The 15,769-nt window shown below is 36.7% G+C and overlaps 1 protein-coding gene across 2 annotated transcripts in view; it reads left to right on the forward strand.

Moving 5' to 3' along the window:
* Window positions 1–15,769, forward strand: part of TPP2 (tripeptidyl peptidase 2) — a 49,979-nt gene that overhangs the window by 22,999 nt on the left and 11,211 nt on the right. Inside the window, exons 17-24 of one of the 2 annotated variants that reach the window (XM_063149625.1) lie at window positions 655–809; window positions 1,886–2,002; window positions 3,563–3,663; window positions 5,612–5,708; window positions 5,961–6,098; window positions 7,380–7,624; window positions 7,825–7,903; window positions 9,762–9,800. In XM_063149625.1, the coding sequence (XP_063005695.1) occupies window positions 655–809; window positions 1,886–2,002; window positions 3,563–3,663; window positions 5,612–5,708; window positions 5,961–6,098; window positions 7,380–7,624; window positions 7,825–7,903; window positions 9,762–9,800 (971 nt within the window). The remainder of the gene's footprint in view (window positions 1–654; window positions 810–1,885; window positions 2,003–3,562; window positions 3,664–5,611; window positions 5,709–5,960; window positions 6,099–7,379; window positions 7,625–7,824; window positions 7,904–9,761; window positions 9,801–15,769) is intronic. The other variant, XM_063149626.1, reaches the window with a different exon arrangement.

A 15,769-nucleotide genomic window follows, 5' to 3' on the forward strand; every position in this document is an offset into this window, starting at 1 on the left:
CTCTTAGATGAGTAATTTTGAGTTATTTCATGGTTTTTGGTATAGTAGGATCTTGATTCTAAGTCTTAAAGAAACCAGCCAATAACATTCTAAAGTGGTTGCCTATGCCTGGAGAAATGCCCCATGTTTATGGAAAAGTATCACTGTCTGAGGCTTACCTAGTTTTTAAGGTGTATGGATGTAGTGTTGAAGGAAGTCATAACTGAAGAAAATGTGATTTTCACAATGGGTAAAAAGCTCATCATTTTGCAAGAAGGGAAAAAAGGGATTTTTTTTTCCTTTGTCTTTCTTTGTGAGATTACTAAACAATAGTCCTTTCAAAAATCTTTCATTCAGACTGAATTTAGTGATAGGACTCTTAATTTGCAATTTAACAATCTGTCATATACAGGTGATTCATCTGTACTATCTGATTAATTTTGACTGTTTAATTGAGATTTATTTCTCTTTAACCATCCTCTGAACTTAGCTAGTTTTCCTTTAACCTGAAAGAGCTTTTGAAATTAACTGATGTATAAGCATTTTTCACATGTGGAGCCACTTTGGGTACTGCTTAACTTCTTAAATTGCAAATTGCTTGTAAAAGTAATGTTTCTCTGCTTTTCTTCTAAAATTCTTGTCTCTTCAGACTAAGTTTCTTTTTCTTTAATCTAGAAGTGACAGTGTGTTCATGTTCAGCTGATGTGACTGCCAAGTTTGTGCTTCATGCTGTTCAACTTGTGAAGCAAAAAGCATACAGAAGTCATGAGTTCTACAAATTTTCATCCTTACCAGAAAAAGGCTCAGTGATTGAAGCATTTCCTGTCTTAGTAAGTTACCTTAGGGTGGGGTAAATAAAATAATGTATCACTGCAGTTTAACAACTTTTTTGGGATTTTATTTCCTAAAAAAAAACCCACAAACCCAAGACTTTTTGTGTTTATTGCAGTAGTCAGTGCAACTGATTTTCAGTTTTGAAAAGATCTCTAACAGTTTGCTAATGTTTCTGAGCTATTTAGTAATATAATACATGTTAATCTCTGTAATTTGTTTGTACTTGTTCATGCAGAGCAGTTTGTTTCCCTTTCAAATAGGAGCTATGCCTTGTTGGATAGTTAGCATATTTTGCCTTTAGTGATTAATGCAGTAGTCTGGGACACCTTCATCTTGAAGCCAGAGGTAACTGCCTGGCTCACATTCATACATCCCAGGTACAGGAGTCTTAGCTTGGATAATGCTAGCTCAAAGAGTCCAAAACAGTCAGGGAATGAACTAGCAGTTCAGGGGTTTAGGTTTAATTGTATAGCTCTAATGCCAAAGAGTAGTTATAATTTCTCTGCAATTCAGTCCCTTACCCTCTGGTGGAGGACCATAAGCTATGTTGGTCCCATTGACACATTATTTTGTCATGTTATTTAAAAACCAAAAAAAAGAAAAACCCAGAAGACCCCACTAACCAGACAAAAACAAAACTAACTCAAACATCTCAAGTTTTGTGTCATCTTACTTAGGGAGTGAGTGAGATTTCTTTTTTTAATGCATATTTTTTAGGGGATATGCATGAAACTGATCTATGAACTAACCTGTCTGCCTAGTTTGAGGGATAAAAATAGAAGACAGAACATTTAAAAGCAGTACTTTCCTCTGTAGGGTGTACCCTGGCACCCCTTGTTTTGAAGCGTTTTTCAGTCATGCTGTTTTGTTGGAATTGTCTTATATTTTCTGAACCAAGTATAATGTCTTACTTGGTACTCTACAAATCTGTACAATTGGAGTAAACTGGACATAAGAAGTCTTTTTTGAGTTGTACTCCAGTCCTTTTTGTTTTTGTTGGGTTTTGGGAGGCTGGGGTCAATAGAAGAGGAAGATGGGAGCTGGAGTCTAACTTTGTGCTTTTCTTTCCCAGGCTGGAAAAACCATTGAATTTTGTGTTGCTCGGTGGTGGGCAAGCCTTAGTGATGTTAGCATTAATTACACTATTTCCTTCCATGGTGTACTTTGTGGTGCTCCTCAGCTAAACATGGTAAGTTTTCCAGAGTGCTTATATTGAATTACTGTGAAATCCTTTGGTTTCCCAGAATAAAACCAGCTTTTCTTCCTTATTGCCTGAATTTAGAAACAGTGAAAGTATTTTTGTACATGAGACTTTCATGTTCTCTCTTAAAAGTTGTTAAGTTGGAGTTCAGTTCCAGAGAAATGCCAGTTACCATTATTTGTGATTTTTTTCTATGCCTTTTCATTATAAACCACTAGTGAAAAAAGAAAGGAAAAAAAAAACCCAAACAAAAAATCTAAACTCAACACCAGTACGTAAAACATAGTAAAAGGCTGAAAATAGAAATATGTTTACCAAGTGGTTTATGTAAATAAACTTTGCTGGGACCACAGTTCTTGTAATGAAATATCTAAGCTACCATTTCTAAAACAACAGCACTCTGTATACCATATTCAGAGTAAAATTTCCTTAGAATTTATTTTCTATTCAGTGTTCTGTTGAGATGTGGGGATTGTCTTGAGTCATCATTTAGGGCAGTTGAAGGTTCAGCGGGTGGGGCAGTGTAATGATTCCTAATGGTCTGTGATACTAAGGGATTGAAAAAGTTGCTTAAAATGTTAGTGTGACATCTAGAGTACTTTGTCTTGGTCCTGTGTTCTTTGCTGTCCTATGCAGCCTTGGCTTGGCACTGCCTCCCTGAGGGAGGAGAGTTCTCTCTGAGAGCTGGTACCTGCATGAAGCAGCAGCATGCCAGTCTGTCTTGGCTCCTGCCTTTCTTTCAGCTAAAGGCCAGAGCAAATTGTAGCTCTCCTGTGGGTGAATTTGGATGTATTCAGCCTCTGAGAGCTGAATAAACTGAGGAAGAAAAAGTGGGTAGTGTGTCAAGGTACCAGGTCTTGAACTGGTAGAACAGAAAAAGAAAGAGCTGTTGGTGATGGTGTGCACAGAAGCTGCCCCCAGCCCAGCAGGATTGTACCAAATGAACAATGGACACTGAAAAATAAGAGAATGCAAATAGTCTTGATGTTCCTTTTTGAGCACCAGTAACTTCCATAAAATAAATTTCAATAGTGTTCACATACTAGTGCCTTTGTCAGGGGATACTGCTGGAAATAAACTTTTTGAATTATTTTGCCCATAATCAAGTCTATGTATGCAGTATTGTTTCTCTTTTTCAGAGTTAATCTATTCTGTAATAATAGTCCTAGGAAGCAGCACAAAATACTTGTTTTAATATTCTATATTGTATATATTGAATTACATATTTAAGGTAAATCATCCTAAATGCACAAACAAATGCAGTCTTGCCTGTAGTATGACTTACTAGTTCTGTACAAAGTATTTAAATTAGGAAATGAAAAGATGAGCAAGTGAAGCTTAAGTTTTATTTATAAAAGTTTTGCAAGTCCCAGTATTATCTGCTGTTGTAAAATAGAGATGCACTTGTGACGCTTTCAAAATGACACAGTATTACTTGCTAAAGTATGAATAACTACAGCTTATGTTGTATTTTTGAGGATCATGATAGATGGTCCTCATCTGCTGTTGTAAGTGCACAAACATAATTGTTGTGTACTCTTCTTCTAGCACGCTTCAGAAGGCATCGTACGGTTTGATGTTCAGTCCCTGTTGAAATATGAAGATATTGCTCCATGCATAAATCTGAAAAGCTGGGTTCAAACACTCAGGTAGAGTTTCTGGGGAACTGTTTTGAGAGACTGGGAAAACTGCTCATATGTAGAGTTAAAATAGTAACACATTAGCAGTGAAATTCAGGATTACAAAAATATTCTTGTCAAATTCAAAGTAGCTTTGGAAGCATCAATTAATTTGTCAGCATCAGTCAATTCGTCAGCATTCTCTTCTTTGTGGTGACTTTCAAGACAAATTACTTTCCTTAAACTAATTTGAAAGAAGAAAAATTTACAAAGATATTCCACTGCTTCCAGACACTTAGATGTAAAAGGTACTTTAATATCTAAAGAAAAATAAATTTTAGAGGTATTGGAGTTATTATGTGCTACTATTTGTTGTTTTGGTTTTTTCATTTTGTTTTGTTGGGTTTATTTTTGGCTTGGTTTTTTTTTTTTTTTCCTAAACAGCTGCTTGGGATCCTGCCAAATTTTGGCCTGGGAAAGCCATCGTCTCTGTCTTGCTTGATTTAAACTATTTTTGTAGAATCTGGTGCAGATTTTTTGGGGAAAACTGTGTTTACCTTGTTAGTTTAACACATGCTGATTTAGGGAAAGAATTTTGCTGGAAAATTTCTAGACAGTGCAGCAGTGATTAAAGCTGCCCACTTCAGAAGGATAAAGTGATGCTTTTGAGGTAATTTCACAGTGGTCAGTAATCTGAAGTTTTCTATTGTTTGGTCCTTTGAGTGGAGACTTTTAGCTCTGTCTTGTGCTCTTGGGTACTTGTAACTGGAATTGACTAATTGTAATTGCCAGGAGTTTAATGAACATATCACCTAATGTTAGATTCAGAAATAATCCATTTGATGTGGTGTAAATGAGGTAATAATACAGTGCCTTAATATTTGCCTTATTCTTGGTTGGAAAAATGGATGTGCTCTTTACTCCCTCATCTGACAGTAAATGAACTGCAATTAAGTAAACTATGGATAAATACTTATGTATTTAAATCAAGGCAGGAGTAGTATCTCTTGAATGAGCTAATGAGTCATGACAGAGAGAATTACTGAATGGCTTTTCATTCTGTCTCTTGTTTCAAGTACTTGGAGGCAGGGTGAATGTTAGGGAGACATATCATGTCATATGTGGTATTAGTCAGTTCTTAAGACTTCTGTCAGCAGTCTATCCAGTGTCTGCCAGACTAGGAAACCTGGGTTAAGCAGACTTGTGGTCTGACCCAGCACCATATCTTAATGGGTGGCTAGTCTGTGCCCTTGGACAGTGAAAGAGCTGGCAGAACCTTAGAGACAAATTCTCATCATGTAGTTAGAGGTTATCTCATTTAATAAAAGAAAGGTAAACTTAAATGATGCCAGACCACCCTGATTCTGCTATTTTTTATCTCTGAAGCTTAGATTATTTTTCCTATATCATTATTATTTTGTTTACATTTTTTGATGTTTAAAGTCTAAAATGCTTGGCTGCCCTGAACTTTTGACTGCTTTTCCCAAGTGTGTCTGATTTAATATACACACTCTGTAGTGTACTTTTTTCTGTGTTACTACTCAAATTACTTTAAGGCTTCTTACATTCTCTGAAGACACAACCTTCTATAAAAAGGAATTATCAATTGTTCTGTCTTCTAATTGCAGTGCCGTTAATCAGTTTTGAAGACAAGTATTGATTTCAGCATGGATACTAGAAATGTAACCTGATTTTTTTTCCTCTTAAATTTAATGGCCTTTAATTTTGAGCATTTGGACATGCCTACTACATTGTTTTCCTTTTTATTTTCTGGCAGTGTCTGTAGTGTCACTAAACTTTGTTTTTTGGACTGACATTAATTTTAACTGAGGAATTAATGCTGCTTGGATAGTTACAATATATGAGATATTATGGCATGTGCTGAATTCAGTTGTATCTCAGAACATGCTTCTACTTAAGCAAGACAAATTTTGATAGAGGATGCTTCTCAAGAGAACCTTTTGTTGTTTAACTGCAGACCAGTGAGTGCAAAAATAAAACCTTTGGGATCCAGAGATATTTTACCAAATAATCGTCAACTGTATGAGATGATTTTGACCTATAACTTCCATCAGGTAAGGGTTATGTTTAAAGTTATTAAACACATCATGTTTTCTTTAATCAGGTCATAATTTTAAATAGCTTTCTCTCAGAAAGGAGGTCTGGAGTCACACTCTAGGCTCCCTACAGTCAAAATTCTGATTTGGTCCACTTTAAAAGCTACTGTTGCTTGAAACATGCTACAGTTATCTTTTTGAATATGTATCTAAGGATTGTACTTGTTTTATTCTGTAGTAGATTAAATGCTTTTACCTTTCTTTTAACAGCCTAAGAGTGGAGAAGTAACTCCAAGCTGTCCACTTCTTTGTGAATTGTTGTATGAATCTGAATTTGATAGTCAGCTCTGGATTATTTTTGACCAGAACAAAAGACAAATGGGTTCAGGAGATGCCTATCCACACCAGGTACAGAGTAATGTATTTATTTTACCTTCTTTTTGCTGAAGACTGTTGAAATGTTCATTTTTTTTACCTCCAAGGCCTCCTGTTAGCTCTTTACATTTCCTGATGCATAATTTTAATGTTCTTATGTAGTCACAAGAAGTCATACAAGGTTCAGTGATGATGTATTTGTATCAAAAAAAGGTAAGTGTCCATGAAATAGAACTTTTTTTTTTTTCCTCTCCTGCAGAAGGAGAAAGAGGAAAAGCTGTTAACTTCTGATTTCTTGTGGTTTTGTCTGGTGCTTTTCAAGAAATGAGTTCAAAATTGTGTTGTTCTTTGGTTTGTTTTTTTACAAACACAATGCCTTAAACTTTTCTATGCTGGATGGAAGATCTGACTTGTGTGCTGATAGAGCAGGGGCTTCTGTATTCATGAACACTGTCCTCTGTGCTGTTGATATCTTCAAACAGCCTTTTTAGTGCTTCAGCTTTGTTTGCTGCCCGTTGCCATCCTTGAAAGAGAAGTTTTTTTGCACAACACTTGTAGATACTCTACCCTCTGCGGGAATCCTTTCTGCCTTAACAGACTGTGTGTGTGCCTGGATCATGGGGGAAGTAGGGAGAAATAAAAAAAATATTTAAAAAAGGAAAAAAGTCATAAAAGAAACATTATTCATAATTTTTTGTTTGAAACTGTATTTTACCAGTATAAAATCACAGTTGAACATCATCAATGTAATGGTAATTTTGATAGATTGTTTATTCTGGAAGTGTGCAAAAGATAGTTTCAAGAGACGTGCTTTACAGTTTATAAATTATTTTCAGAAATTGCATTGTGCAAGCTTCTGTTCCTTAACCTGAATTTTTAAGATAATATAAAATCCAAACATCACCCTAGTGCTTTGTTATTTAGACCTGGCGAACTATCATGCTGTAAATCTCTGGTGTTGTGCATCACAGGATGATTCTAAAACAATTCTAAAATATTTAATCCAGAAAAAATACCAACAGGAAGCATTACTCCCTAGCCAGGAAGAGGGATATTCTAGGAGCTCTGGGTAGTTCTGAGTTGTTGTTCCTTTCTACTTGGGGCTGCTTTCTGTTTTACTGTAGCAGTATCAGGAAGGAGACTTAGCATAGTGTTGCTGGAATGTGTGCAGATATGTGTTTCCCTGTCAGGTTGATAAAAAATTTTTAAAGAATGCTTTCAAAACATGACAGTCTTATTTCTGGGGTTTGGAAGCTTTTTTTATTAATGGTAAAATATTGAATCTTGGCATTTATGAGAACTTCTTTCTTTCAGTATTCTGTGAAACTGGAAAAAGGAGATTACACTATTCGGTTACAAATTCGTCATGAGCAGAACAGTGAGCTGGATCGCATCAAAGACCTGCCATTTATTGTTTCTCATAGGCTGTCTAGTACCTTAAGCTTAGATATTTATGAAAACCATAGCCTTGCTCTCTTAGGGAAGAAGAAATCCAACAGTTTGACATTACCACCGAAACACAGTCAGCCATTCTTTGTTACATCCCTGCCTGATGACAAGTAAGTTACAAAGCGTTGTTTTTCTCATCTGTGTCTAGGCAGCTGCCTCTGCTCCTCACTAAAATGATACTTTAATTGTGTCTTCCTGTCCAGGCTTGGTTATTCCTCCTGTTGCTCTTTTCCTGTTTGGTGTCTTTATTGAGTTTCCATGGAACCTTAGTGAGCCTGGTTTTAACACTGAACTTACTTTCTTTGAACAGAATACCTAAAGGAGCAGGACCAGGATGTTATCTTGCAGGAAGTCTTACTCTGTCTAAAACAGAACTTGGAAAGAAAGCTGTGAGTATATGGAATGGATGATGGGGGTTTTTTCTGAATTTTTTTTCTAGCAAGCAAATTGCATGCCAGGAAGTGCTGTTATGTATGGGATTAGTACTTTAAAGAGCATTAGGTTTGGTAACATAATACATTTTAGAAGCAGTTGTTTCATTATAAAGTAAACATAACTTCTAAGTAGTTCTATTATTGTTTTCATCTTCTAATTTCAAATTTAATTGCATTTTCTGAATTTTGAGTTCTAATTATTTTGCTCTAAAATCCTTTATTTCTAGAAGCAACTGCTTTCTTGTTGGTGTGGAGGCTTTAAAATTGACCTTATGTAACTCCCTAGCTTAATGTAATTTTTGAATGAAAAATACATGCATATAGTGTTATGTGCATGTTGGTTCTGTAATACTCTTTGTTGCATGCATACAATATTCAGCAGAAACATGAGCTTTCTAAACACATATATGTTACTGTTACCAAGTAATAGGAATTTAGCTGACCCAAATGCATAAGCAGATTCTCTTACCTGCTACACACTTGTTGTCAACCACTGGTATGATTGTATGCTTCAACAGAATGGTATAAGATCTCTGTGTGTGAGGCTAGAAAAAAAATGACTTTTTTTGCTCATAACACAGCACCCTGTGAAAAATGTTTTTTAACTTGTATGACTCTGTGATGCAACAGTGATTATAGTAACTGTCACTCTTCTGTGTATCTGGTGCTACAGTGCTTAGAAGATTGCCTTAGCTGTTTTTAAACAGATAAGCCTGAGACTAAATTTTAGTCAATCCTGATGATTGTTAGTACTCAGTGATAGTTGATCTATGTGCATATACCACTAGATGTGGCTGAACAACATGTATAAAAGGAGAGTATGTCTTCATAGAAAATAAGTTTCTGAGAGTACGTTGGCATGTACCTTTAGATATTGTTAAGCATAAAAGTTTAGTTAATTCAATCTAAATGGTTGTACTTTTGGGGCAGATTGCATGTAACTGCAGATGATAATGTATTAGGAGAATTTATTTATCAGTGAGGAAAAACCCAGTAACTAGGAGCTCTAAAATACCTAGTTTAATATTTCTTTGTGGTACCTGTGAGGTTGCAAGTGTGCTTTTATGAAATCCATGATAATTTAGTTTCCCTAGCTAGAATTGTGCACTTCCTTGAACTATTGGTTGCAATATTGCATATTTTATTTTAAAACCAGACTAAATGGCTATATACAGTGGTTTCTGAGATATGAAGCAGTAGATAGGTACATACAGCCTGTCAAATTTCATATGATAGAGAATACTTAAGACCTTACACAGGAAGAAATTCCAGCTAAGGTGTTCCCCATGTCATAGCTAAAGGCATTATTGTTATGGTCATATTTCAATGGAAAAAGGATGGTATCAAATAGCAATTGATACTTTCTGCTGCCTTTAGTGAACCTCAATATGTACCAGGAGACAAAAAAGGAGGACTAGGCAGCAAAGTTGTCTCTAAGTCAGTGAGTGGATGCAAGGTAAGGGAACGTGTATCTTAATTTGTCTGTATTTACTATGAAAGAGAGCAATGCCACTGTACAGTCAAAAATCTAAAATTCTGAGGCTGAATTTCTGTTATTTATTTATTGAAGCTAAGTGGTTAACAACACTTGCTTATATTGCAGGAGTAATGGATCGTATATACAGTGATGCATTGGTTTATTGATTATAAAAACCTGAAAGAGCATGCTTTAAGAGCATGTTTGATCATACATGTGAATCTCTAAAAGTTGGAAATCTGTAGGTTGGAAGTATAACTGTAATTGTACAGAGAAGGTGTCTCCATCCTGTGTGGTGTGTGCATGTTTTCTTACAGTATGTTATTCTAACTCCAGGGGCAGTCTGCAGCAAAGCGACAAGGAAAATTTAAAAAGGTACTGAATGTTAGTTTTTGAAAAAGATATACTGAATTCTTTTTGCATATGACTTAAAGAATTTGTCTACCAGTCTTGGTTTTTAATTTGTCTCCTTCATCTACCTGCTTAGACCTCAGTTATTTACTTCAGCACCTTATGTTTACTGGTAGAATGATAAAACACTACTGTAACACATAGCTGAGAGGCACGTGAGCATCTGTATACTTCTGCCATAAGTGCTGTTAAAATGCATGTACTGTTAGTGATCTGCAATTTTTCTTGTTCTTAAATACTCAGGAATGTTCAGTGTTTGTGGTCAAGATTTTTTGTGGCGAGTGTTTCTGCCTATTCTGTCTGCAGATTGAGAATCAAATATGAACTTCAAATTGAATAATTGAATATCTAACTGTATGCCCAGTCTACTAAATTGATAGTTGTCTTCTTTACAGTCATAAAAAACATACAAGGAAGCTAGAGTTTATACAGTCATGTAGCAGGTAGTAGTAGTCACAGAATGAATTTTGGAACATGTATCAGATAGTTTAGAGAGGGGTTGACTTTTAGTCTGACAGTGTTTAGTATTGTTCATTCTTGTATTGTCATGTCAGATAATACAATATTTTACCAGCAGTCAGCGTAAACCAGTTTGTTTAAAAAAATGCAAAAATATATTTCACTAAACTACCTACATAAGGTTACTGGGTTTTTTCTTTTTCTTAAGTTGTAAAGGTATTTACTTTCTGTTGATTTCAAGGTACTTTGTTCTGGAGTGACATGCAGATTAGCCAGGATTCCTGTTGAGAACTGTGAATAATGTAGTTTATAGTAATGCTCCGTTATTCTGTGAATAGTAAACTGGAACCTGAACCTGCTAACTTACTCTCATCTTGGTGTAATAACCTTGAAGGAATGAGATTAGGCTTTCCAAGAAGGATTTTAGTGTATGTTGCTGAGTTTTATTTTCATACCTGAAAATCACGCAGGTCGCTTTCAGAAAGATAATTTAAAATCCCATGTGAATGCATGACTTCCTGGTAAATAGGGTATAAGATTTTCACTAAGTGAATCTCTAATAAGGGCATTAAACTATAATAATAATAATACAATTTGAATTACAAAACCTATTAAACAGATTCCAGAGGTTGTGGGTTTTTGGGGGGATTTTTTGTTGATTTTTTTTTTCTTCTTCTTTGGTTCTAGAACAGAGATTTGTTTTTAGATCTGAGCCCTAAAACCACCCAAGCCAAAATGAAAGCAGTCCTTCTTGTTATTTCCATCTGTTACTCATCAGTGTACTAGCAGCAGCTAAGCTAGTGGATTTCTTCAGGGCTCCATTTTCAGCCCTTCATGTGCTCTTCAGCATCTTCATAACGAGTTGTACACAGGACTGGAAGGGATACTCAGCAAGTCCGCAGGCAATGCTAAATTGGGAGGAGCTGTTAAAGGCAGGGAGGCCCTGCAGAGAGACCTTGACAAAATCTGGTGCTGGGCAATCACAGCCCATATGAAATTCAGCAAGGGAAGCTGCTGGATTCTGCACCTGGGCTGGGCCAACCCTGGATGTACGGTACAGACTGGGAATGAGATGCTGGAAAGCAGTGCCATGGAAAGGGACCTGGGTCTCCTGGTTGACGGGAAGTTGAATGTGAGTCAGCAGTGCCCTGGCAGCCAGGAGGGCCAAAGGGTGTTCTGGGGGGCACCAGGCACAGCAGCACCAGTGGGATTGTCCTGCTCTGCTCTGCTCTGCTCTGGGGTGGCCTCACCTTGAATATTCTGTGCAGTTTTGGGTGCCACAATATCAGAAAGATTTTAAACTATTAGAGAGTCTCCAGAGGAGGGTAATGAAGATTGTGAAGGGCCTTGAGGGGAAGCTGTATGAGGAGTGGCTGAGGTCACTTGGACTGTTCAGCCTGGAGGAGACTGAGGGGAGACTTCATTGCAGTCTGCAACTTCCTCATGAGGGGAAGTAGGGCCACAGGCACTGGTCTCTTCTCTGTGGTGACCAGTGGCAGGACTTGAAGTGGCCTGAAGTTGTGTCAGGGGAGGTTTAGGTTGGATATTAGAAGAAGGTTCTTCACCCACAGGGTGTTTGGGCATTGGAACAGGCTCCCCAGAGAAGTCACAGCATTAACCTGACAAAGTTCAAGAAGCATTTGGACAATACTCTTGGGCACATGGTGTGACTCTTGGGGATAGTGCTGTGCAGGGCCAGAAGTTGGGCTTGACGATCCTTTTGGTCCCTTCCAACTCGGCATATTCTGGGAAATAAAACACAGTGTAGTTCAGGGCATTGTTCTGTAAGAGCTCCAATAATTAATGCATTTTGCTGAGAATGCAGCTCAAAGGCCTTCCTAGTTTAAAAATGTTGGTATTTACTCTGCCCTGTCATAGATTTACATGCAGTTAAGATGTTTTCCAGCACAGAAAACTTGTTTACATATTTCTTCAGTGATGCAGTCAGTCAAAAAAATATGTGTAGATATTTCATATTTTTCAAAGATAGGACTAGGCCCTCTTGTAAGATTAGCAGCCCTCTTTGCCACAAGGGCCCACTGCTGATTCATGTTCAACCTGGTGTCCACCAGGATGCCAAGCTGCTTTCCTGCTGGATGGCCCCCAGCATGTAGTATGCATGGATTTATTCTTTTCCAGTTCTTGCAATTATCTTTGTTGAATTTCATGAGGCTCCTGTTGGGCCCATATCTGCTGCCTTTTGAGGTCCCTCTGGATGGCAGCAGACTCCCTGGCATCTCAGCCACTCCTCCCACTTTGGTGTCACCAGCAAATGTGCTGAGGATGCCTTCTGCCTCCATCATCCAGGTAACTAATGATGACATCAGACAGGGTTCAATCCAGAATTGACCCCTAGGGCACAAAATTAGTTACTGACCTCCAACTGTGTGTCACTGACCACCCTCTGTGCCCGGATGTTCAGCAGGTTTCAATCCACCTGACTGCATCTCTGTTTGCATAAAAATAGCCTAGGTTTCCAAAGATAGTTAATTCTTTTATACTGTACAAAAATGTCAAGGGGCTCTTGCCACATAGTAAACAGGTGTCTTTGTTTTCATTTGTAACACAGGTACAATCTGATAACTTTTTCTCCTGGTCTCCAAGCTTTGTCCAGAACAAAGTTAGAATGAAAAACATATCATTGACTTTTTCAGTCTGTAAGAATGACTTTTTGTTGGTTTACATAATGCAGCTTTTGAACAGCAGTATGTAACAATTACCCAAGGATATGAAAGTTTCTACACCATTTTTCCTATTCTGCTATTCTTTCTTCCAGTTTAAAACAAGAAATGTATTATGCAAATCTTGATAAGTACTAGTGGAAGATTAATAAATACCACTGTGAAGTCAGATAAAAGGGTGACTTCTTTGAGCATTAAGATACTATCCCTGTTTAACCATGAGGCATTCAAAAATAGGATTAAGTGTGTGTCTGATAAAATTTTGTGTAAGCCTGCCTGGTGACTCCAAGAAGCTTTATTAATTTTCCACTAAATGAGAGTTGCCGTAAAAATAAGGAACACTGCACAAATTGTATGAATCTTAAAACAGATTCAAATTCCATATGTATATTCATCTGTATGTGCAAATAGGCATTAATTCGAAGATACTTATTAAATGGAAAATGAGACCTGGGATGTGTTCCTAGAGGGAGCTTTTTTTCCTGTGGTTAGCTTTGCTATGAAAGCTTTGAAGTACAAATAACCATGGTCTTATATGTATTTTACATGTAAAGTACTGGGTGGTAAAACACCAGATAGAAATCTAAATTGAAGTCTTGAAGCCAAATTAACTGTTAATTAAGCTCTTTAAGAGGTGAGTGTTTTGATGGCACTGTGCTTGTTTATGTGTGTAGTTTGTAGTTCAGTTAAAAGTTAACCCCCAGTGAGGCTTATGAGACTCCACAGAGTGCACTGACCGAAATGCATATCCTGTATGCATCACAATTTCTCAATGCTGCATATCTTTTTAGTGGATAAATTTGAAAGTTTCCATAATTTTTTTCAGTGGATAATAGGCTCACTTGCTGTCTTTCTCTGTCTATAGCTCTCTATCTTCTTATAAGTATATATAAATTGAAATCCAGTACACTACTCTAGGAATTCTGTTCCTGTCAGAGAGAAATTCAAATAAGAAAACAGATTGGACTGTTGATTTGTGAAAAGCTGCCTTTATTCTCCTTATTCTCTAATGGCGAATGTTTCTGTAATGGGAATGACAGTGCCATTCTGAGATCTTCTGTACCTAGGGAGTTGCCAAGTGTTATAAATGTTCCTAGTGTTTGCAGATAAAATAAATAAGGCTTCAGTCCCTCTTAATGCCCTGTAATAGTTAGTTAAATATGATAATAACCTAAACTTTATTTATCCCATGAAATAATTTTGAGGTCTATAGTGAAGTCTGTTCTGTAAGCTCTTTTGAGAGGAGGATGCCTGGGTCTGAAGCTCATTGTTTTCCTTTCAGTGGTCATAGCTTGTAAGGCTTGCAGAACCTCATGAGACCAAAAGTACCTATGTGATAAAACAGGGAGATGACTTTTTACTGTTGATGGTTTAGCTACACAGAGTTAGTTTCTCAAAATGCAAGTGTTCATCCATGTAAGTGAGATTTTGTTAATCCAATTATATTTGGCTTGAAACAAACCAGAGTTGTAGAGCCTTCTCATATAGACAAGGCTTGAGAATGCAGAGGTGTCATCGACATATATAACTGCAAAAATACGCTGCCAAGTGAAATGAAAATTGACTTTCAAAAAGGAAGTCCCCAACTCTTGGAAGAATATTTCTTAGGCAGGTTTCTTTCTTAGGAAAATACTAGTCTTGATAGAGGACATCTTTTAGAAGATATTGTAAATTAAGATTTTTGTGCTGAACTTGCTTCTTAGACTTCTTAAAATGTTTTGTTTGCTTTAGTGAACTATATTGTTGCTTTCTACTGTTCTAATTACCTTAGTGAACCCCACGCCATGTTCCTGACCTTTTTCTGTATGTACTTACTTCCATTACCTGTTACGTTATGCTCTGGCCTAGGTCTTACTGGAGGCTCATTTAGGTGTATTCACTGGTTGTTCACTTCATACTTGCAATGCATGTGTGCAAGATTGTTCCTTAATGCAGACTAGTTATCTGAACTAGTTTTCAAAAAAAATTATTTAAATGTCCATGTTGTGATTCTGTGATTTCATATTAAGTAGCTGGAAATTTTTTTTAAGGGAATATTGAAGTCATTTTTACCAATATTGTGTTCAGTAACCTACAGCAGGATGCTGGTCTGTTTGAACTTTAAGTTCAAATAAAATTTTTCTGCAGCATGTTTTTTTAATGTTTCAGAAGTGTAGTGTTGAAGTCCAATTCTGTCACCATTTTACTTGCTATTTCAGTAACTTTAACTCCATTTTGTACACAAGGGTTCATTTTACTACACAACACTGACCTGGTTTATGGGAAGCATTCCCACAAATGTATTCTGGAATAATTGGTAAGAATAATTAAATTGCCACAGTAATTGAGTATGCAACTCAATATTTTGCACCATGTTGCAACAGAGTATCTGGAGGATTTAAACTTACATGATCTTCTCTGTGAAGTATCCTGTATGTAAAGTCATGGGACATGTGCCCTTGCTGTTCAGGGAAAGGCTTGTGTAAAGACTGCAACATTAAAACCAAAACGAACAAATGTAAATTGTCAGGAAATGAACTTCAAGAACACGGTCTGAGTTATGATGTTCCTTTTAAATATCTGTAATTGGTTTTCTCATGGTGGTTATTGATTAGTGTAGCATGAACTCAAACTGTAGTCATGTTTTAATGCTATCATATAAGGGTTAAAAAAAATTTTGCTATTGTATCTACTTAATTAGAACTGAGATATAGGTGAAACTGGAAAGTCTGCAGCAGCACACTGGAAATCAGTTGACTTTGGATGCATCAGCTAATTCAGTATGCACATGGAAGGAATAGTCGCTTGGGAGTA

Source organism: Melospiza melodia, chromosome 2 (assembly GCF_035770615.1).
Source record: "Melospiza melodia melodia isolate bMelMel2 chromosome 2, bMelMel2.pri, whole genome shotgun sequence".
Classification (NCBI taxonomy): domain Eukaryota; kingdom Metazoa; phylum Chordata; class Aves; order Passeriformes; family Passerellidae; genus Melospiza; species Melospiza melodia.